The sequence below is a fragment of the Oncorhynchus mykiss genome, chromosome 5, assembly GCF_057628025.1.
Source record: "Oncorhynchus mykiss isolate SJ-2025 chromosome 5, ASM5762802v1, whole genome shotgun sequence".
Lineage (NCBI taxonomy): Eukaryota > Metazoa > Chordata > Actinopteri > Salmoniformes > Salmonidae > Oncorhynchus > Oncorhynchus mykiss.
The window spans coordinates 38,930,001-38,952,417 of NC_143026.1; the positions used below are offsets into that span (position 1 = coordinate 38,930,001).

Genomic DNA, 22,417 nt, shown 5'->3' on the forward strand with positions numbered 1-22,417 from the left:
CCACACGTGGACCATTTACTCCACTCTGTCCACAGACCATCCACTAACACACAGAGGGGAGGGAGGGAGTGGGGGGCATGGTGGTGGGGAGGGAGGGAGGAGAGGGTGAGAAGGCATGTAGGGTGGGAGTGAGAGTGTGACAATTAGTGGGAAAGAAACAGGGTGGGGTGAGGCGGGGCGGAGTGGGGTGGGTAAGAGTGAGAGTAAGAATGATAGATATCTATATTTATGAAAATACATAGTGCTCTGTTTGTGTTGTCCAGTAAATTGCACTCCCCTGCTCCATAAGGGTTGTGACAAGTGGCGCAGTAACTACCTGGGCACAGTGGGTTGCATGCCAGCTTCTGAATGCCTTGCCCGTCACAGATGGCACCCCCGTTGAGCGGTGCTGGGTTGGTGCAGCTCCTCGTGCGCTTCTGGTAGCCACGGCCACAGCGACTGTTACACACCGTCCACTCTGTCCATGTTGACCAGGCGCCATTCACTGTAGAAAAACCCCAACAACATTGGAGAACAACATGTTTAACACTTTAGCAAATACAATGGTTGTCCTTTTTATAGTGGCACTGAGTGAGTCTTGGAGAATGTGAGTGTTTTCCACCAGCCCTTTTTTGCTCGAATGAACATGGCATTGAAGAATCTGTAGCACACTTGGGTTCTCACTGTTAGCACTGTTCATTAGTTAGCTATGTGGACAGGCTATTCTGGCTGCTGTATTTCCCATCATCTGAATCCCTCAAATCCTTTCTTCCTTTCCTCCAATTCCATCTGCGTCTCAGTGGAAATCCAGAGCTGGAATGACAGTGGGGTGTGTGGCTGAGAACACGACTGTGGCATTTCAGATGTAAGGAGCTGGAGGCCCCTCAGAGCTTACGATGAGTGAAGCCCCAAGCATCAGACTCCACGGGAGCAGAGCCAAAGCCCTGCCTTTCTTCACTGTCTCTTTCTTTACTTATGGGGTTGTATTACTCTTCCTCCTTCTCGGTCTCTCTCTTTTTCTTTCCATCCATCCCTCTCTCTGCGGGTCCTCCCCAGCCCTTTCCAGGATTCCTTGTTGTGGTGCAGGCTGGAAAACCACTGGGCTGGTCTGTCTCCTCTGGTAACGAGGGAAACTCTCCCGCTCCCTCTCCCTCTCCCTCTCCCTCTCGGTCTCTCCCTCTCCCTCTCCCTCTCGGTCTCTCCCTCTCTCCGTTTCTCTGTCTCTCTGTCTGTCCGTCTGCCTGTCTGTCCGTCTGTCTGTCTGCCCGCCTGTCTGCCTGTCTGCCTGCCTGCCTGTCTGCCTGTCTGCCTGTCTGCCTGTCTGCCTGTCTGCCTGCCTGCATACAGGGAAGGGGGACGGGGAAGAGGGACTGATGCAATCCAGGCAGAGAAAGTGGCTTCTGGTGTATTCTTTTAAGGATGAGCCAACATCAAAGCTGTCTTCCGGCGCACTCACTCAATCCTCCCAGACTGCATTAGTGAAGGGAAAAGCCTAGCAGGGACAGCGACCCCAGTCCCTGAAGACCCCAAAGTCTGCTGACACAGACACACACACACACACACACACGCACACACACACATGCTCTACTTCACCCTCATACTGGACTCATCTAAGCCACACATGCTGCTCTTGCCTGTCAGAATGGACAACTAAAATAGATAAATTAACAAATAGGACACCAACAATAACTTAGGACCCCCTAATCCCCCATAATCCTCCATGGCAGGGCCAGTGTGTGTGATTTATGGATGATGTGCTGTGCCGAGAGACACTGGAGGGATGGAAGGAGAGATGGATTTGAAACCTGATCCTGGTGACATCATCAATTCCTGCAAACCTCCATCCATTCTGGTCCGGTTTTCTGCGTGTGTATCATGTGTGTGCGCTCACAGCCACGTGCGTGTATTTGTGAGGTTGAGGCTATAAAACAGCCTCGTGTCTGTTAGCTGATGATTAGCTAGACTGACAGACTGATTTAATAACCTGAGGTTTAGCCACTTCACATGCTGGGTGGGGGTAGTTACGTTCCTCCCAGGGTGGGAGAAGTCCTGAGGCCTGAATGTCTGTGCTGTCACGCGTGTCTAATCCCCTAAGGGGAGACTGGGGAGCAGAGAGGTACAGTGTTTATCAGGACTCAGGAGAGGGTGAGGATTCCTGGAGTAACCTTTCCATTCAAACACCTACCACAACCTGACAGGATCCAGCTACAATGAACAAAAATATAAACGCAACAATCTACAATTTCAAAGATTTCACTGAGTTACAGTTCATATCAGGAAATCAATCAACTGATATAAACTCATTAGGCCCTAGTCTATGGATTTCACATGACTGGGAATACATCTGTTGCTCACAGACACCTTAAGAAAAAACCCCACAAGTTGCCTCATGCAGTGCAACTTTAGAAGGCTGTTACGGTCAACGTGTCACGGTGAGAGTTGATTGCTACCGTAGACGATGACTGTTGCCGTGGTACTGCGTCTCTTGGCGACGATGTTCTTGGCGACACAGGTATAGTTAGCGGTGTCAGACAGTCTGGCCTGTTTGATGATCAGGTTATGGTCGATGGTGATGTAGAAGTTACGGTCATCAGCAGGGTCTATGATCTCCTCGTTCTTCAGCCACTCCACCTGGGAGGGAGGGAGGGGCAGAGAGAGAGCGAGAGAGAGAAAGAGAGAGAGACAGAGAGAGAGAGAGAGCGCGAGAGAGAGAGAAAGAAAGAGAAAGAAAGATAAAGAGGGAGAGACCATGAATAATGAAGACCAGTAGAAATCAAAACTAGTCGGTAAGAGCAGACATGAAACTGGGACTGCACGGCAGTCAGACGCGTTAACCTGATTTCCTCTGGAATAAATCACAAGGAAGTGTTTAAAGGGTTTAAAGACATTTTCTTCTCTTTGTCTCCCATTCACCTCTCCAATAAAGCTCAAGTCCAGGATTACAGCAACACTGTTTATGTCTCTGAGGCCCGTGTCTTTCTATAAAAAGCTATCATGTTCTCTTTTCATTTCCCCAGAACAGAACAAAGTAATACTGTATTGTCAGACAGCGAGAGGAAAGGAAATTCGTTGCTATTTTTGGAACTGCAAAGCTCCTTGACCTTTCCTTATGAATTTCTGTTTTTCTCTCCAAATGATACAGATATTGAACTCCTGATAATATCAGAAAACAGGGAACCGTGTGGGGCTTTTATTTGAAAGTAAATCACAGAAACACTTTTCTTCACCTCATCCTCCTCGGGTGTGAAGGCCTCAGGCAGAGAGACCGGTCCACATTACACACACACACACACAGACAGGCAGACAGACAGACAAAGGCAGTTTCAAAGACTTCACACTTTTCCCCTGAATCGTCTAACTGTTTTCTCTCGAGAAAAGACATCCTGTACGTAGTCAGAGTCAGGGAATGGATTGAGTGCATAGAGAGAGGTGAACAGCACAGGAGACATCCTGTGCATTGTGCTTCCTCCTGACAAGCAGACGATGCCAGATAAGGTCAGAGCAGGCCTGGGAGAGATAAGAAGTATGTTTGGCTGGCCATTGTCTAAGAACTATTGGAGGACACTTGATCTACACCTCAGAGAACTGAAGAATTCTCCCATATGAACCCTGCCAAGCCTAAATAATCTGTAGGTGCTAGTCTAAGTGACTGCAGTGAAATGACTTGAGAGCCAAGTGCCTGGTGTTAGAATAGGTGGGTGTACTGTAGTCTTCGAGTGATAAGACCTGTGTTTTTCTTCTGATTGTTATAAAACCAGCATCACGATGACTGTCTCACTAAACAAGATGGGCAGATTGTGATACAGGTGAGATAGAAGCCTCACTACCATCACTAGCATCTGTAGTGTCTGAAGATGACAGATATCACTACTACACCATCAAAGAGGGTCCTGCTTGTATAGAGCCGCCTGCCCCCTGCCTGTCTGCCTGCCTGCCTGCCCCCTGCCTGCCTGCCTGCCTGCCTGCCTGCCTGCCTGCCTGCCTGCCTGCCTGCCTGCCTGCCTACCTGTCTGCCTGCCTGCCTGCCTGCCCCCTGCCTGCCTGCCTGCCCCCTGCCTGTCTGCCTGCCCCCTGCCTGTCTGCCTGCCTGCCCCCTGCCTGTCTCTGTCTGTCTTTCTGCCTGCCTGCCCCCTGCCTGTCTGCCTGCCTGCCTGCCTGTCTGTCTGCCTGCCTGCCTGTCTGTCTGTCTGTCTGTCTGTCTGTCTGTCTGTCTGTCTGTCTGTCTGTCTGTCTGTCTGTCTGTCTGTCTGTCTGTCTGCCTGCCTGTCTGCCTGTCTGTCTTTCTGCCTGCCTGCCCCCTGCCTGTCTGTCTGTCTGCCTGCCTGCCTGCCTGCCTGCCTGCCTGCCTGCCTGCCTGCCTGCCTGCCTGCCTGCCTGTCTGTCTGTCTGTCTGTCTGTCTGTCTGCCTGCCTGTCTGTCTGTCTGTCTGCCTGTCTGCCTGCCTGCCTGCACCCCTATTATTCCTGCAACAGCAATACAGGGAGACTTAAGGCAGAGCTACTTTCAACACTCTAGCTAGTAGCAATTAACGGCAGCTTAAAACTCCCACTCAAACTGAATGCATCCATCATAAACATAATACCACTCCAGAAGAGACGCAGACTCGTGGTGACAGATTCACATCAAAAGAGAACGGAAAAACAATCAGCGGCAGAGCTCGGTGGCAAACTTCTGGATGCACAACGTCATAATTCTCTGCTGATATGTTGTTTATGAGTGTTTTCCTCCATAAACATTTATCAGGCAAATCAATCGCATGGAGCGCAGTGGTTAGGGTTCCCTCCCCTGCTGTCTGGCTCGTCAGTGAAATTAAGCCCAGGCTCTTGTCCTCCACAGCACAACAATACACCCGCTCTCATCCCATCTCGTATTCAGTCCTAACGCAGCAGAAGACATGAAGACCTCCAGTGCCTTGTCTGCCCAGCTCCCGCTAACGTTAGATAGCATCTCATATCATTTATCACGGTGATACCAGGGCCAATCAAACAGCATGCAGAGACAACACAAATCTGCTCTCGACTCTCCTACAGAAGAAAAAGCTGTGTTTTTAACCCTGAGATAATGAGATAGCTGTCACTTCACTAGACGAGGGGAGGATCGAAACGACAGGGAACAGGAGATCTCAATATGTCTGGTGAATATGATATCTGAGAAATAACACCGTCGTCTGATGTCATAAACCAGCGTTTCCCAAACTCGGTCCTGGGGACCCCAAAGGGTTGAGCGTTTTGTTGTTGTTGTTGCCCTAACACTACACAGCCGATTCAAATGATCAAAGCTTGATGATTAGTTGATTATGTGAATCAGCTGTGTGTTGCTAGGGCAAGAAACAAAACGTGTACCCATTGGGGTCCCCAGGACCGAGTTTGGGAAACCCTGTCATAAACAGTAATAAGCACGTCAAGTGAATGAATGATTGAAGGATACCTATCATTACCAATACGTATCTCATCTGTCTTAGTATGTATGTCAGTGTCTGTTTGACACCTGGTGTGGCTTCGTCAGTTAGTTGGAACAAGAATATGACCCGGAAGATAGTGAAATGACACAGAAATACAACAAACTGTTTTACAAACCCATTCTGTAGAAACGCCATTAATCCAGCACGCATACCAATCGAGGTGAATGTCTTGTGAGTATCAACGTGACGGGTATTAAATCCATTGCGGAAAAAAAAAAAGTCATCAACATAATGATAGCAGATAGCGATGCTGCCCGTGGTAATCAGAAAAGTCCACCAACGTAAATCAATAAGGATTACATATAAACCCAGGGGACGGGAGGCACAAGTGATTAAACGCATCACTACATTTACTGAGGAAAACAAGCAAACAACACACACAAACAGAAATCCGTGGAAGCAGCGCGCGCGTGTGTGTGTGTGTGTGTGTTTAGCACAGCTGAGTGGGACGCTGATTGGCCTCGGCCTGCTGGGACAGTGGTTATGTTATTTTTTTTTTTTACCCTTGTCCTGATGGAGCTGTGTGTGTATTCCCGTGTGTGTGGTGAGTATGTGTGGTCCTCTGTGTGCCAACGGAATACACACTCACCTTGCCTCACACTAAAGGGAACACGGCCATTCAGAACATCTGAATTAAATAGTGAACGAGGCTGACAAATATGACACGCCAGGCCGATCACATCACATGTGAAGATTCCCTATGAACATACCCTCCGTGTTTAAAAAAAGAAACGAAAGCCTGACAGTAGTACTGACTGATGGCCATTTTGAGACTGTTCTCTCTTTGTACTGATGAGTCGACTAAAAGGGGTTGTGACAAAGCTTCCAATCAAACAAACGAGGGAGACGACGGTAAGAAGAAAGAGAGTCAAAGACATGATGGAGTTGATTGACACATTGTTCTGTTAACCACAGGCTTTGGTATGTGAAAAGCCTGTTCTTGTAATGGGGATTGACAGTCGGCACAGAGAGGTGGTTATCTAATTTTGCACCAATCAGAGACGCAACCTCTCCAAACAGGCTGCGTTCAGAAGTCAAGAGCGGTGTGAGGGTAATTAAAAACAGAACAAAAGAGCTTTTCTGACGCTGTAGAAAGAGGGAGGGAGAGGCGAGGAGGAGAGACAAGGAGGTGGAAACTCTTGTCAAAAAAGAAAGGAAAGTGTGTGTGTGTGTGTGCGTGTGTGTGTGTGTGCGCGCGCGCGCGCGCATGTGTAAAGACTGCCACGGCTCATATTTGTCACTCAAAGTCAATGCACTGTTCACTCAATATGAGTCATTTTTACACTTTTACTAATATAATTATAACTAGTAAACGTGTGACCATGGAAGCCTAGAAGAGACAATAACACATTTTAGAACCATCATATGAGTGATCAAAATAACTCAAAAAACGTTCACACCCCCTGTCACACACACACACACACACAGAGAGATGCTGGCACTGAGCTTGTTACCGGCTGATTGGCACCGGCACATTCCGGGAGGTAATTGGCACAATTCTAGTCGTTAACGCAGGGAAATAGCCACATGTCAACTGTCATAAAGAGAGGGAGGGAGTCTTTATGTCAGAGATGAGAAAATAAACAGTGAAAGAGAGAGAAAGAAACAGAAGTAGAGCGAGAGTGGGAGAGAAATAGAGAGAGCGGACGAGCGAGGGAGAGAGAGAGAGGGGGAGGATGAGGGAGAGAGAGAGAGAGGATGAGAGAGAGAGAGAGAGAGAGAGAGAGAGAGAGAGAGGATGAGGGAGAGAGACCGGAAAACCATAATACATGCAGGTGAGTGAATGAGGCTGCCAGAAGGAGAGGGAATGAGGCTGCCAGAAGGAGAGGGAATGAGGCTGCCAGAAGGAGAGGGAATGAGGCTGCCAGAAGGAGAGGGAATGAGGCTGCCAGAAGGAGAGGGAATGAGGCTGCCAGAAGGAGAGGGAATGAGGCTGCCAGAAGGAGAGGGAATGAGGCTGCCAGAAGGAGAGGGAGTGAGAGAAAGGGAGAACAGAGAGAGAAAGGGAGAACAGAGAGAGAGAGAGAGAGACAGAGAGAGACAGAGACAGAGACAGAGACAGAGAGAGAGAGAGAGAGAGAGAAGAAGAAAAGAGGATTGAGAAGAGATAAAGTCATACCGTAATGACAATTTATGAGGAAGAGTGGGAGAGGAGAGATGAAGAGGACAGACAGAGAGAGAGGAAGAACCTAGCTAGTAGCTCCTCATGAACACCTACTGTACTCTCAGATAAATGACTGGATTCAGGCCAGGGTAATACGAGATTCAAAATCACACAATTCATTCTTATCTCCTAATTACTAAGACTCTCTCGGTGTGTTTTGTATTGTCTAGATTAGAGGGATGTGAAATGATTATCAAATCTCTCGTCCTATAGTATAGACCTAAATCGCTTCCTTTTTGAAAGGAAAAACGTATTGTTTTAAGAACAATGAGTACCGTATTCTAATCTGCTTACAAGACAAAAAACATGCCGGTTATGAACATGCAGTACATGCGCACACACTGGCACGCCCACAAGATCCTGCACGTGGAGAAGAAGAAGATGATGGATCGATGTGGTTGGAGATGTGTGTGTGTTTGTGCGTGCCTGCGTGTAGCCTAGTATGTGTGTGTGTGTGTGTGTGTGTGTGTGTGTGTGTAGCCTAGAATGTGTGTGTGTGTGTGTGTGTGTGTGTAGCCTAGTATGAGTGTGTGTGTGTGTGTGTAGCCTAGTATGTGTGTGTGTGTGTAGCCTAGTATGTGTGTGTGTGTGTGTGTGTGTGTGTGTGTGTGTGTGTGTAGCCTAGTATATGTGTGTGTGTGTGTGTGTGTGTGTGTGTGTGTGTGTGTGTGTGTGTGTGTGTGTGTGTGTGTGTGTGTGTGTGTGTGTGTGGGCGTCCAGTTAGAACACTAACAGGAGGCACTATCAGGCACAGACGTCCTCATTACCACTGGAGGCCAAGGGGACAGTGGAGGTCAGCTGTGTCAGAGAGGTTCGTCTTCAGCTCTAATTGTCTACTGGGTTTGGGTAAGCCACCTCCACTGCCCAAGACCTGTCCATACCGTCTCTAGTCCTGGTGCTGCTGTCATTACAGCTCTCTGTCCCCTCTAACAGAGGGAGAACTGCTGGTTGAACCTTGTGGGTGGGTTGCAGAGCTCCTTGCTACCACACCTAACAACCCCATCTTGTGAAATGTTGTTAGTGGTGGAGACGAAGATGTAGAGCTGTGAGTGCAAAACGTATTTGTTTTTGCATTTATACAAGACAAACCCATGGCAAGCTGTGGGTGGAAAGCACTGAAAATGGGCCGGGTGGTTGGATCATTTGGATGGAAGGGAAAATGAGAGTAATCACTGAGGGAATATATTCCAAGTGAAGTAAAACTGGATATTTTCTGTACAAGCCTGTAGAAGTCCTTCACTGTGTGACTGACTGATCTCTCTGAGTTAGCACCTGTGTCATTTATTCATATAGTCATCTATATTACTATACATCTCCACTACACACACAAATTACACATCTGGAGAACGAGCTACACAAGCTTACAGAATAATTATTCACTCACAGCGAGCTAGACAACAAACCATATGCCCTAAATCTGTCCTGACTACGAATATGGAAATATGTGCCGAATCAACGTGTATAAATACTAATATGACAGAAAGGAGAGAGCTGTGTGTTTACTGGGTATAAAGATATACATAAATGTGATGCCCTTCTCCATATTTATGCATTAGATCAGTGTGAAGTGGAAAACAACAGTACATCTGATGTACCCTGAATGAGGGGGGGTTATGGATATGAGTATAATAGATGTTAGTCCGAGGTTTGCCTTCGGTTAGTTCCTTGTGTTGACTGCTGTTGGCTGTGGTAGCCTTGCTCATATCTCATTCTTAGCTCTACTGAGAACCCTGTCCTGGGTGGGTGGTGAAGTACCTAAAGTCTTGATAGGTACCCTATAACTCAGTACTGCTCATAGCCAATGTTCCCTCAAAACAAATGTGCCACTGAGCAATTTTCAGGTCTGCTGAGCGCAACTTCCGGCGCGCGTTTACTGTGAACCCTGAGGCTGTGTAGACGCTTTAAGTTAGTTTCAGACAGTGGTCAATTAGCCTGCTGCGGCTATTTGATCATAATGTAGGCCTACCAGAGTTGCTTACCATCAAAAACAATGGAGAAAATGCATCCCATGACATTTTAACATGGAAATATCTGTTCTACCATTCAGCCTACAGTAGCAGTGTGGTGTTCAATGTAGGCCTACATACCATGAGACGAATCCAATTGTCCTTCAGACAAGGAGGTGACTGAAAATGTTTGATGCAAGAAACCACTTTACAAAATGAAATGCAGCATTATTCCCATACCATTATTACTGAGAATCAGTACTTATGTTACCCTCTGCCTATTTGCAACTTAACATATTCAAACCTGTTTCAAAATACAACATTGCCCCGTTAACACCAACAAAAAAAAAGCTCTTTACCTGACTCGCTTTTCAAAGATGTCTAGAAATGCACACGTTTTATGCTCCCCCTGTAAGGAACAATCCCTCCCCCATTGCTGACTATAAATGATCTATAACTGGGCTAATATTATTATTTTTTTTTTATTTCACCTTTATTTAACCAGGTAGGCTAGTTGAGAACAAGTTCTCATTTACAACTGCGACCTGGCCAAGATAAAGCATAGCAGTATGAGCAGACAACACAGAGTTACACATGGAGTAAACAATTAACAAGTCAATAACACAGTAGAAAACAAAGGGGGAGTCTATATACAATGTGTGCAAAAGGCATGAGGTAGGCGAATAATTACAATTTTGCAGATTAACACTGGAGTGATAAATTATCAGATGGTCATGTACAGGTAGAGATATTGGTGTGCAAAAGAGCAGAAAAGTAAATAAATAAAAACAGTATGGGGATGAGGTAGGTGAAAATGGGTGGGCTATTTACCAATAGACTATGTACAGCTGCAGCGATCGGTTAGCTGCTCAGATAGCTGATGTTTGAAGTTGGTGAGGGAGATAAAAGTCTCCAACTTCAGCGATTTTTGCAATTCGTTCCAGTCACAGGCAGCAGAGTACTGGAACGAAAGGCGGCCAAATGAGGTGTTGGCTTTAGGGATGATCAGTGAGATACACCTGCTGGAGCGCGTGCTACGGATGGGTGTTGCCATCGTGACCAGTGAGCTGAGATAAGGCGGAGCTTTACCTAGCATGGACTTGTAGATGACCTGGAGCCAGTGGGTCTGGCGACGAATATGTAGTGAGGGCCAGCCGACTAGAGCATACAAGTCGCAGTGGTGGGTGGTATAAGGTGCTTTAGTGACAAAACGGATGGCACTGTGATAGACTGCATCCAGTTTGCTGAGTAGAGTGTTGGAAGCCATTTTGTAGATGACATCGCCGAAGTCGAGGATCGGTAGGATAGTCAGTTTTACTAGGGTAAGCTTGGCGGCGTGAGTGAAGGAGGCTTTGTTGCGGAATAGAAAGCCGACTCTTGATTTGATTTTCGATTGGAGATGTTTGATATGAGTCTGGAAGGAGAGTTTGCAGTCTAGCCAGACACCTAGGTACTTATAGATGTCCACATATTCTAGGTCGGAACCATCCAGGGTGGTGATGCTAGGCGGGCATGCGGGTGCAGGCAGCGATCGGTTGAAAAGCATGCATTTGGTTTTACTAGCGTTTAAGAGCAGTCGGGGGCCACGGAAGGAGTGTTGTATGGCATTGAAGCTTGTTTGGAGGTTAGATAGCACAGTGTCCAATGACGGGCCGAAAGTATATAGAATGGTGTCGTCTGCGTAGAGGTGGATCAGGGAATCGCCCGCAGCAAGAGCAACATCATTGATGTATACAGAGAAAAGAGTCGGCCCGAGAATTGAACCCTGTGGCACCCCCATAGAGACTGCCAGAGGACCGGACAGCATGCCCTCCGATTTGACACACTGAACTCTGTCTGCAAAGTAATTGGTGAACCAGGCAAGGCAGTCATCCGAAAAACCGAGGCTACTGAGTCTGCCGATAAGAATATGGTGATTGACAGAGTCGAAAGCCTTGGCAAGGTCGATGAAGACGGCTGCACAGTACTGTCTTTTATCGATGGCGGTTATGATATCGTTTAGTACCTTGAGTGTGGCTGAGGTGCACCCGTGACCGGCTCGGAAACCAGATTGCACAGCGCAGAAGGTACAGTGGGATTCGAGATGGTCAGTGACCTGTTTGTTGACTTGGCTTTCGAAGACCTTAGATAGGCAGGGCAGGATGGATATAGGTCTGTAACAGTTTGGGTCCAGGGTGTCTCCCCCTTTGAAGAGGGGGATGACTGCGGCAGCTTTCCAATCCTTGGGGATCTCAGACGATATGAAAGAGAGGTTGAACAGGCTGGTAATAGGGGTTGCGACAATGGTGGCGGATAGTTTCAGAAATAGAGGGTCCAGATTGTCAAGCCCAGCTGATTTGTACGGGTCCAGGTTTTGCAGCTCTTTCAGAACATCTGCTATCTGGATTTGGGTAAAGGAGAACCTGGAGAGGCTTGGGCGAGGAGCAGCGGGGGGGGGGCGGGGCTGTTGGCCGAGGTTGAAGTAGCCAGGCGGAAGGCATGGCCAGCCGTTGAGAAATGCTTATTGAAGTTTTCGATAATCATGGATTTATCGGTGGTGACCGTGTTACCTAGCCTCAGTGCAGTGGGCAGCTGGGAGGAGGTGCTCTTGTTCTCCATTGACTTCACAGTGTCCCAGAACTTTTTGGAGTTGGAGCTACAGGATGCAAACTTCTGCCTGAAGAAGCTGGCCTTAGCTTTCCTGACTGACTGCGTGTATTGGTTCCGGACTTCCCTGAACAGTTGCATATCACGGGGACTATTCGATGCTATTGCAGTCCGCCACAGGATGTTTTTGTGCTGGTCGAGGGCAGTCAGGTCTGGGGTGAACCAAGGGCTGTATCTGTTCTTAGTTCTGCATTTTTTGAACGGAGCATGCTTATCTAAAATGGTGAGGAAGTTACTTTTAAAGAATGACCAGGCATCCTCAACTGACGGGATGAGGTCAATGTCCTTCCAGGATACCCGGGCCAGGTCGATTAGAAAGGCCTGCTCACAGAAGTGTTTTAGGGAGCGTTTGACAGTGATGAGGGGTGGTCGTTTGACTGCGGCTCCGTAGCGGATACAGGCAATGAGGCAGTGATCGCTGAGATCCTGGTTGAAGACAGCGGAGGTGTATTTGGAGGGCCAGTTGGTCAGGATGACATCTATGAGGGTGCCCTTGTTTACAGAGTTAGGGTTGTACCTGGTGGGTTCCTTGATGATTTGTGTGAGATTGAGGGCATCTAGCTTAGATTGTAGGACTGCCGGGGTGTTAAGCATATCCCAGTTTAGGTCACCTAACAGAACAAACTCTGAAGCTAGATGGGGGGCGATCAATTCACAAATGGTGTCCAGGGCACAGCTGGGAGCTGAGGGAGGTCGGTAGCAGGCGGCAACAGTGAGAGACTTATTTCTGGAGAGAGTAATTTTCAAGATTAGTAGTTCGAACTGTTTGGGTATGGACCTGGAAAGTATGACATTACTTTGCAGGCTATCTCTGCAGTAGACTGCAACTCCTCCCCCTTTGGCAGTTCTATCTTGACGGAAGATGTTATAGTTGGGTATGGAAATCTCTGAATTTTTGGTGGCCTTCCTGAGCCAGGATTCAGACACAGCAAGGACATCAGGGTTAGCAGAGTGTGCTAGAGCAGTGAGTAAAACAAACTTAGGGAGGAGGCTTCTGATGTTGACATGCATGAAACCAAGGCTTTTTCGATCACAGAAGTCAACAAATGAGGGTGCCTGGGGACATGCAGGGCCTGGGTTTACCTCCACATCACCCGCGGAACAGAGAAGGAGTAGTATGAGAGTGCGGCTAAAGGCTATCAAAACTGGTCGCCTAGAGCGTTGGGGACAGAGAATAAGAGGAGCAGGTTTCTGGGCATGGTAGAATATATTCAGGGCATAATGCAAACTCACTAACTAGCAAAGGATATGTACAAATGTGCACACATGTAGCTCTCACTTTGATCTCATAATAAACTACTCACGTCCGTTCACGCTGTACACATAGTCCAGTTTAAAGTGAATGGCACAGATCCATATATGGCAATGGTCCATTTTCATACACTGTAGGCCTACTGCGGCTCTGATTTGTTATCGCGCACCGGTCTGTGTAGAGTACGGGCCTGAGTCGTGCCTGTCAATGCAATAGAATCCTACTCCGATGCATTCTGCCTCCAAGAAAATATCTTGCATAGTTCGTTTTGCAAACTAAGTCTTGCATAGTTACTTTTGTTTCTGTATGTTGCGTTGAAAGTGTCACAATTCCCAAAGTAAAGGGAAACATCGATAGTGTTAACTAGCGGGGAAAACTCTAAAAAGTCTAGGGAAGTTCAATCTCGTTCTTCTCTGCGCAGGCTAATATTACTTCTGCGTGGCAGTCCCGGGGGAGCTGCACGGCCGCACATGCGCACAACTTCAAGGGAACATTGATCATAACAAGAAGAGGAGGGAACATGGGAAGGGAACATGTCTAACCGACAAGAAGAGGAGTTATCCCCTGCAGGACTTTTAAGAGACCTAGGTGCTATTGTCCTGCACACAGTACTACTGTACTGTGTTCCTCGCTTTCATCTACCTGTGACATTCCTTTTGGAGCCGTTACAAATGGATGTTTGTTCACGTTTGACTCTGCGACTCCGAGACACACAAAGAGAAGGAGAGAGAGCAAAAAAACAGAAAGGAGAGAGAAAATGAGAAAGCGAGCCAGAGCCGTGAATCATACCCCAGGAACACATCACGACTGAGATGATTGACAAGCAGCATCCTGAAGGGGAGTCATTGGGTTGGTTGCCATGGGGATTAGGTCTGGCCTCCTGACACACACTCTCCCCTGGGTCGCACTAATGAACACACACGTCCTGTTCCTCCACTGTTCCTCCAATGACCAGGCACTCAAAAGGGCTCATACCCTCCACCCTCGCCTTGTCTCCTCTGCTCATCTGATGGTGTGCGGAGAAGCACTCTGCTGTTCACTGGCACGGTGACCTGACTGACGGCCTGTTGTGTACTTTACACCTTAGCCTTCCCTGTGAAGAGGGACCGGGGCTAAAAGTATATTTAGACTGAAGAATACCAGTTACACAGCATGAGAGAAAAAGTGCAAACTGGACTGGCCAGGGATTCAAGCTTTTCTAGATTGGTGTGTATGAAATAGACTGTAAATCAAATCAGATCAAATCATATGTTTTTTAGTCACATGCGCCGAATACAACAGGTTACAGTGAAATGCTTACTTACGAGCCCCTAACCAACAATGCAGTTGAAAAAAATACAGATAAGAATAAGAGATAAGAAATTGAAGAGCAGCAGTAAAATAACAATAGCGAGACTATATACAGGGGGGTACCGGTACAAAATAAATGTGCAGCGGCACCGGTTAGTTGAGGTAATATGTAGGTAGAGTTATTAAAGTGACTATGCATAGATGTTAACAACAGAGAGTAGCAGCGGTGTAAAAGACGGGGGGGGGGGGGCAATGCAAATAGTCTGGGTAACCATTTGATTAGGTGTTCAGGAGTCTTATGTCTTGGGGGTAGAAGCTGTTTAGAATCCTCTTGGACCTAGACTTGGCGCTCCGGTACCGCTTGCCATTAGGTACAAACAGTCTATGACTAGGGTGGCTGGAGTCTTTGACAATTTTGAGGACCTTCCTCTGACACCGCCTGGTATAGAGGTCCTGGATGGCAGGAAGCTTGGCCCCAGTGATGTACTACCCTCTGTAGTGCCTTGCGGTAGGAGGCCGAGCAGTTGCCATACCAGGCAGTGATGCAACCAGCTCTCGATGGTGCAGCTGTATAAACTTTTGAGGATCTGAGGACCCATGCCAAATCTTTTCAGTCTCCTGAGGAGGAATATCTTTTGTTGTGCCCTCTTCACGACTGTCTTGGTGTGCATGGACCATGTTAGTTTGTTAGTAACGTGGACACAAAGGAACTTGAATCTCTCAACCTGCACCGCTGCAGCCCTGTTGCTGAGAATGGGGGCGTGCTTGGTCCTCTTTTTCCTGTAGTTCACAATCATCTCCTTTGTCTTGATCACGTTGAGGGAAAGGTTGTTGTCCTGGCACCACATGGCCAGGTCTCTGACCTCCTCCCTATAGGCTGTCTCGTCGTTGTCGGTGATCAGGCCTACCACTGTTGTGTCATCGGCAAACGTAATGATGGAAATCTTAGGTTTTATTACATACAGTAGGGAGGAACTATTGGATATAAGAGCAACGTCAACTCACCAACATTACGACCAGAAATACGACTTTCCCGGATCCTCTGTCTGGTCCACCACCCAGGACAATGGATCGGATCCCAGCCGGCGACCCAAAACAACAGCACCGCAGGAGGGGCAGAAGAAGCGGTCTTCTGGTCAGGCTCCGTAGACGGGCACATCGTGCACCGCTCCCGAGTTTACTACTCGCCAACGTCCAGTCTCTTGACAAGGTAGATGAAATCCGAGCAAGGGTTGCTTTCCAGAGAGACATCAGAGATTGTAACGTTCTTTGTTTCACAGAAATGTGACTCACTCGAGACACGCTATCGGAGTCGGTACAACCACCAGGTTTCTTCACGCAACGCGCCGACAGAAACAAACATCTCTCTGGTAAGAAGAAGGGCGGGGGGTATGCCTTATGATTAACGAGACGTGGTGTGATCATAACAACATACAGGAAATCAAGTCCTTTTGCTCACCTGACCTAGAATTCCTTACAATCAAATGTCGACCTCATTATCTACCAAGAGAATTCTCTTCGATTATAATCACATCCCCATAGATGGGGATTTTAACAAGGCTAATCTGAAAACAAGACTCCCTAAATTTTATCAGCATATCGAATGCGCTACCCGGGCGGAAAACATTTTGGATAATCTGACCACGACTCCATTTTGTTGCTCCCAGCCTATAGACAGAAATTAAAACAGGAAACGCCCACGCTCAGGTTTGTTCAACGCTGGTCCGACCAATCTGATTCCGCGCTTCAAGATTGCTTCGATCACGTGGACTGGGATATGTTCCGCATAACGTCGGACAATAATATTGATGAATACGCTGATTCGGTGAGCGAGTTTATTAGCAAGTGCATCGGTGATGTTGTACCCACATCAACTATTAAAACCTTCCCCAACCAGAAACCGTGGAATGATGGATTTTACCCTCCAAACTCGTCAGACTCGTCAAAGGAATAAAAGGATTCTGCCAGTCCGTGGTGAGTAATCGGAGTCCTGATGTCCAGAAGTTAGTTTAGATCATTTTCGGCAACATTATGTACAAAATAAGTACAAAAATGCAAATAAACAAACAAAAAACACAATCGAGTAGGGACACGTAAAACGTCTGCCTTTTTAGTATGAACAATGATTCAGTGAAAACAATGAGCAATGAGTTCACTAATTTGACCATTGTTAGATTAATTTGGAACAAATGTGTTTTCCCCGTGAAAGTCATAATCCTGCTACTATGGGTGAGAGGATATGTAGGTGAGAGCCTACCTGGTGTTCAACCTTCCCAAGTTCTCCCATGTCACCTACCACCTCCGCATTCTCCACTGGCTCCCAGTCGAGGCTCGCATCAAATTCAAGACCCTGGGAGAACTTAATTGAGGGAAAATGTACTGACTATGACTGATATGTGGTAAGATGAATGCAATGACTATAAGTAACTCTGGATAAGACTGTCGGCTAAATAACTCAAATGTAAAAAATATAGACATGGTTCTGTTTCCTAGCCCTCTCTCATCCCCTCTCCGCTTCTCTCCTCCTCTCCTCTTCTCTCCTCCTCTCCTCTTCTCTCCTCCTCTCCTCTTCTCATCCCCTCTCCTCTTCTCTCCTCCTCTCCTCTGGTGTGTAAATCCGTTTGGACTTAGAGGGGCCTCTTCCCCGTGGAGCACCAATGACTCGTTACCCATGATAACACGGCAGGACCCCGGCAGACGACGAGATGCCTGAATTAAAAGCCTGCTTCCATGGCAACAGGCTCAGCAGCAAAGCGGCTGCGCCACGTCACCCCTGAACCCTGTCTTTATCTGGGGGCTGTGACAAGTGCTTTGAAGTGGAGCGAGAGACGGAGGGTAGGAAGAGAAGAAAAGAGAGAAGAAAAGAGAGAGAGAGGGAGAACGATAAAGCCACATTCTTTCAGATGGCAGATGTAAGTTGGTTTTAGGAGCTGCTTGCCACATCTTCATGGTGTGAAAGGAGGAGACTGTGTGCCACCGGTGTGAGTTGACCCTTTATGCCCTCTGGGCTTTAATGACAAGGCCTTACAAAGATAATGAAAGGGTCCAACATTCTCTCCTTCTTCTCTATCTATATCCCCCCTACTCCCTCACTTCTAGCCTGATCTCTCTTGAGTGAGCTTTACAGAAACCATGAGAAACCAAAATGGTGGTCTCACCAAACCATTACTCCCACTAGAATAGCCTCTCGGATTTCATTTTTCCTCTGCTCTTGATTAAGTACATTAAATATGTATGGGGATGGAAACACATGTAACAATGACTTTTAGGGGAGCCTGGTTTATGTCTAATGTATTCAGAGCACACAGTAAGACTTATATAAATGACTCAACTGCTGTGCTATTTCAGAAACCTCAATCCCAGTATTTCAGTCCTCTCAGGCCAAAGCCTCATTGGTAATGTTGGTGAGAGGAGCCAAAATAAATGTCTGCTGCAGCTTGTTTTCTTTGTGTGTGTGTGTGTGTGTGTGTGTGTGTGTGTGTGTGTGTGTGTGTGTGTGTGTGTGCACGCGTGCATGTGCATCTGTGTGTGTTTAACTATACTAGTGGAGACCAGAAGTCAAACTTGGGGACATTTTGTTAGTCCCCACAAGCTGTAGGGGGATGAGGGTTAAGGTTAGAATTAGTGTTAGGGTTAGAATTAGGTTTAGGGTTAGAATTAGGAGCTAGGGTTAGTTTTAGGGTTAAGGTTTGGAGCTAGGGTTAGTTTTAGGGTTAGGAGCTAGGTTTAGGGTTACGGTTAGGTTTTCGGGTTAAGGTCAGTGTTAGGGTTAAGGTCAGGGTTAGGGTTAAGGTCAGGGTAATGTTTAAGGTCAGGGTTATGGTTAAGGTAAGGGTACGGGTTAAGGATAGGTTTATTGGTCAAGGTTAGGGTACGGGTTAGGTTCAGGGGTTAGGGAAAATGGGACTGAACTGTACGTCTCCACAAGGTTAGTTTGTGTGCGTGTGTGTTGAGTAGTTAGAGTGGGAGTGCGTGTTTGTTCCAATATCTATCGGTACATCAGACATCAATGTGTAGCATCAGGGCTAGCTGTGTAAAGGGTCTGTGAGGCCTGAAGGATTATTCCTCCTCTGTCTCAACCCATTCCCTGGAGGAACACACTGTGTCTGTGTACTGTGTACTGTGTACTGTGTACTGTGTCTGTGTACTGTGTACTGGGGATGTTCATCTTTTTCTGTTTCTTTCTCACAACAAGAAAGTATGCTGCATCACCACAGTGGGCAGAAAGTATGCTGCATCACCACAGTGGGCAGAAAGTATGCTGCATCACCACAGTGGGCAGAAAGTATGCTGCATCACCACAGTGGGCAGAAAGTATGCTGCATCACCACAGTGGGCAGAAAGTATGCTGCATCACCACAGTGGGCTGAAAGTATGCTGCATCACCACAGTGGGCAGAAAGTATGCTGCATCACCACAGTGGGCAGAAAGTATGCTGCATCACCACAGTGGGCAGAAAGTATGCTGCATCACCACAGTGGGCTGAAAGTATGCTGCATCACCACAGTGGGCAGAAAGTATGCTGCATCACCACAGTGGGCAGAAAGTATGCTGCATCACCACAGTGGGCAGAAAGTATGCTGCATCACCACAGTGGGCTGAAAGTATGCTGCATCACCACAGTGGGCTGAATCTGGAATAGGACGTCATAATGACGGCATATTCTGGTTTGAAACAGTTTCTTGCTGTAGAGGAATCATTATAACTTGTTATCTTGTGCCAATGCAGATTATTTTGGCTACTGCAGGTCAGCATCAAAGCATTGATGATGTCAGCGCTTTTAAACCACCAAAACACATCAAAAGTGGTGCTTTTAAACCACTCCTATACCAGTATTTTGTGTTCACAATACATTTTCATATTTTCAGGAGTATGTGCTTCAATATGACATAAATCCAATAATTGGAAAAGGACAGACAAAAAAAAAACCTGGGAGCAGATTAATATTGTAAAAGGTCAACAGGAGAAGTAGGCTACCTGTGTAATCTCAGATGATCAGAGATTATCCCATAATTGTGGAGGGTGTGGTGCATACAGTAGATGCCATTATGGATTAAATGTTGAGAATCCCCTTTAAAACAGCACCAGAGTAGATAGAAATGGTTGTCCTCAGAAAACAGGAATAATTCAATAGTAATACTACTGTGATTTTGACATACATTGCCAATAAACTGACTATCTGACCATCAGCTGTCATGTTCAATCCAATACAGTAATGAAGGACCACAAAAAATACAAAAGCTGCTCCCAGCATCCAAGGTCCATACCAGGTCAAACTGTGTGTTTGTATGTGTGTGTGTACAGTACGTGCATGTGTGTGTGTGTGTGCGTGAGTACAGTATTATGTTTTGTTTTCATTCGAATCTGTGATGTGAATCCTCGCGTAGCACCATCTACAGTACGCCTGGAAAATAAAGCTGAGTCCATGAGAATCCATCTAAGTGATTTAGCATAGTGCTGTAAGACATGGGCAGAATGGGCACATTAGGCCACCGCCTCGCTGCCTGGCATTGACTGCCTGCCTGCCTCACCCTCTCTGCCCTGGCCTGGGCATAGCCCTCTAGTAAAAGAGCCACGGAGACAACTGACAACCCACTGGATCCAAACCCAACAACCTTCAAAAGCTCTTCTCTCTCTCTCTCCCTCTCTGTCTCCCTGTGGCTGGAATACGACAGCTCTTCTCTCTCCCTCTCTGTCTCCCTGTGGCTGGAATACGACAGCTCTTCTCTCTCTCTCTCCCTCTCTGTCTCCCTGTGGCTGGAATACGACAGCTCTTCTCTCTCTCTCTCTCTCCCTCTCTGTCTCCCTGTGGCTGGAATACAACAGCTATTCTCTCTCTCCCTCTCTGTCTCCCTGTGGCTGGAATACGACAGCTCTTCTCTCCCTCCCTCTCTGTCTCCCTGTGGCTGGAATACGACAGCTTTTCTCTCTCTCTCTCCCTCTCTGTCTCCCTGTGGCTGGAATACGACAGCTCTTCTCTCTCCCTCTCTGTCTCCCTGTGGCTGGAATACGACAGCTCTTCTCTCTCTCTCTCCCTCTCTGTCTCCCTGTGGCTGGAATACGACAGCTCTTCTCTCTCTCTCTCTCTCCCTCTCTGTCTCCCTGTGGCTGGAATACAACAGCTATTCTCTCTCTCCCTCTCTGTCTCCCTGTGGCTGGAATACGACAGCTCTTCTCTCCCTCCCTCTCTGTCTCCCTGTGGCTGGAATACGACAGCTTTTCTCTCTCTCTCTCCCTCTCTGTCTCCCTGTGGCTGGAATACAAGAGCTCTTCTCTCTCCCTCTCTGTGGCTGGAATACGACAGCTCTTCTCTCTCCCTCTCTGTCTCCCTGTGGCTGGAATACAACAGCTATTCTCTCTCCCTCTCTGTCTCCCTGTGGCTGGAATACGACAGTTCTTCTCTCTCTCTCCCTCCCTCTCTGTCTCCCTGTGGCTGGAATACGACTGCTCTCCTCTCTCTCCCTCTCTGTCTCCCTGTGGCTGGAATACGACAGCTCTTCTCTCTCTCCCTCTCTGTCTCCCTGTGGCTGGAATACGACAGCTCTTCTCTCTCCCTCCCTCTCTGTCTCCCTGTGGCTGGAATACGACAGCTCTTCTCTCTCTCCCTCTCTGTCTCCCTGTGGCTGGAATACAACAGCTCCTCTCTCTCCCTCCCTCTCTGTCTCCCTGTGGCCGGAATACAACAGCTCTTCTCTCTCTCCCTCTCTGTCTCCCTGTGGCTGGAATACGACTGCTCTTCTCTCTCTCCCTCTCTGTCTCCCTGTGGCTGGAATACGACAGCTCTTCTCTCTCTCCCTCTCTGTCTCCCTGTGGCTGGAATACGACAGCTCTTCTCTCTCTCCCTCTCTGTCTCCCTGTGGCTGGAATACGACAGCTCTTCTCTCTCTCCCTCTCTGTCTCCCTGTGGCTGGAATACGACAGCTCTTCTCTCTCTCCCTCTCTGTCTCCCTGTGGCTGGAATACGACAGCTCTTCTCTCTCTCCCTCTCTGTCTCCCTGTGGCTGGAATACAACAGCTCTTTCCTCTGCAGTGACTCTGCTACATATTTCTGCAGATGCATATGCAACCACAGACTTGGGCCCATCTGTTTTTCCCTAGCCGGGTTCCTAAAGCGTTTCTGTGAGAAAATGCCTGACAAACAGAGAGAGAGAGAGAGAGAGAAAGAGAGAGAGGAAAAAGGCTCTCAGGATCAGTTCGGGTCTATTTTCTCTTTCAACAGCTGTGTTTTACTTCAGAAAATAAGAAAAATAAGGGTAATGGACTGGTGTCTTTATTCAAGTGAGGTAAGCAAGTGTGTAAATAATTAATGACGCTGGACACCTGCCTAGGCTTCCACTTCAATACAGTATCCCCTCCATTTTTATTCCATACAAACTACAATCTGTCATTCCATTCAGACTTCAGGCACCTTTGTTGATGATGGCAGTGATATCATTGATTCTCTCTGCTCCGTCACAGGTGTGTCATCAGAATGAATTATCCCACTGAGCCAATCAGAGCGAAGAAGCTTGATTGGAATCATGCTGACACAAACAGTTGGAATCACCGATAGAAAAAAGCCTATTAGAAGAAGTAAGAAGTAGAGTTTCGGCCCAAACTTTTCTCTCCGTTTAGTTTTGTCAGCACTTCTCACCGAGGATAAAGGCAATGAAGTCCCACTCACTTAACTCAGCTTTTCC

At 47.4% G+C, this 22,417-nt stretch overlaps 1 protein-coding gene across 2 annotated transcripts in view; it reads right to left on the minus strand.

The window, feature by feature from the left end:
- The window catches only part of unc5cb (unc-5 netrin receptor Cb), a 183,699-nt gene that overhangs the window by 35,779 nt on the left and 125,503 nt on the right, over positions 1 to 22,417 (minus strand). For both annotated transcript variants that reach the window (XM_090234782.1, XM_090234781.1), the window contains exons 5-7: positions 2,430 to 2,610; positions 317 to 484; positions 1 to 43 (exon numbers count right to left, since the gene is read on the minus strand). The exon at positions 1 to 43 is cut by the window's left edge and continues 122 nt beyond it. In XM_090234782.1, coding sequence (XP_090090908.1) covers positions 1 to 43; positions 317 to 484; positions 2,430 to 2,610 — 392 coding nt within the window. The remainder of the gene's footprint in view (positions 44 to 316; positions 485 to 2,429; positions 2,611 to 22,417) is intronic.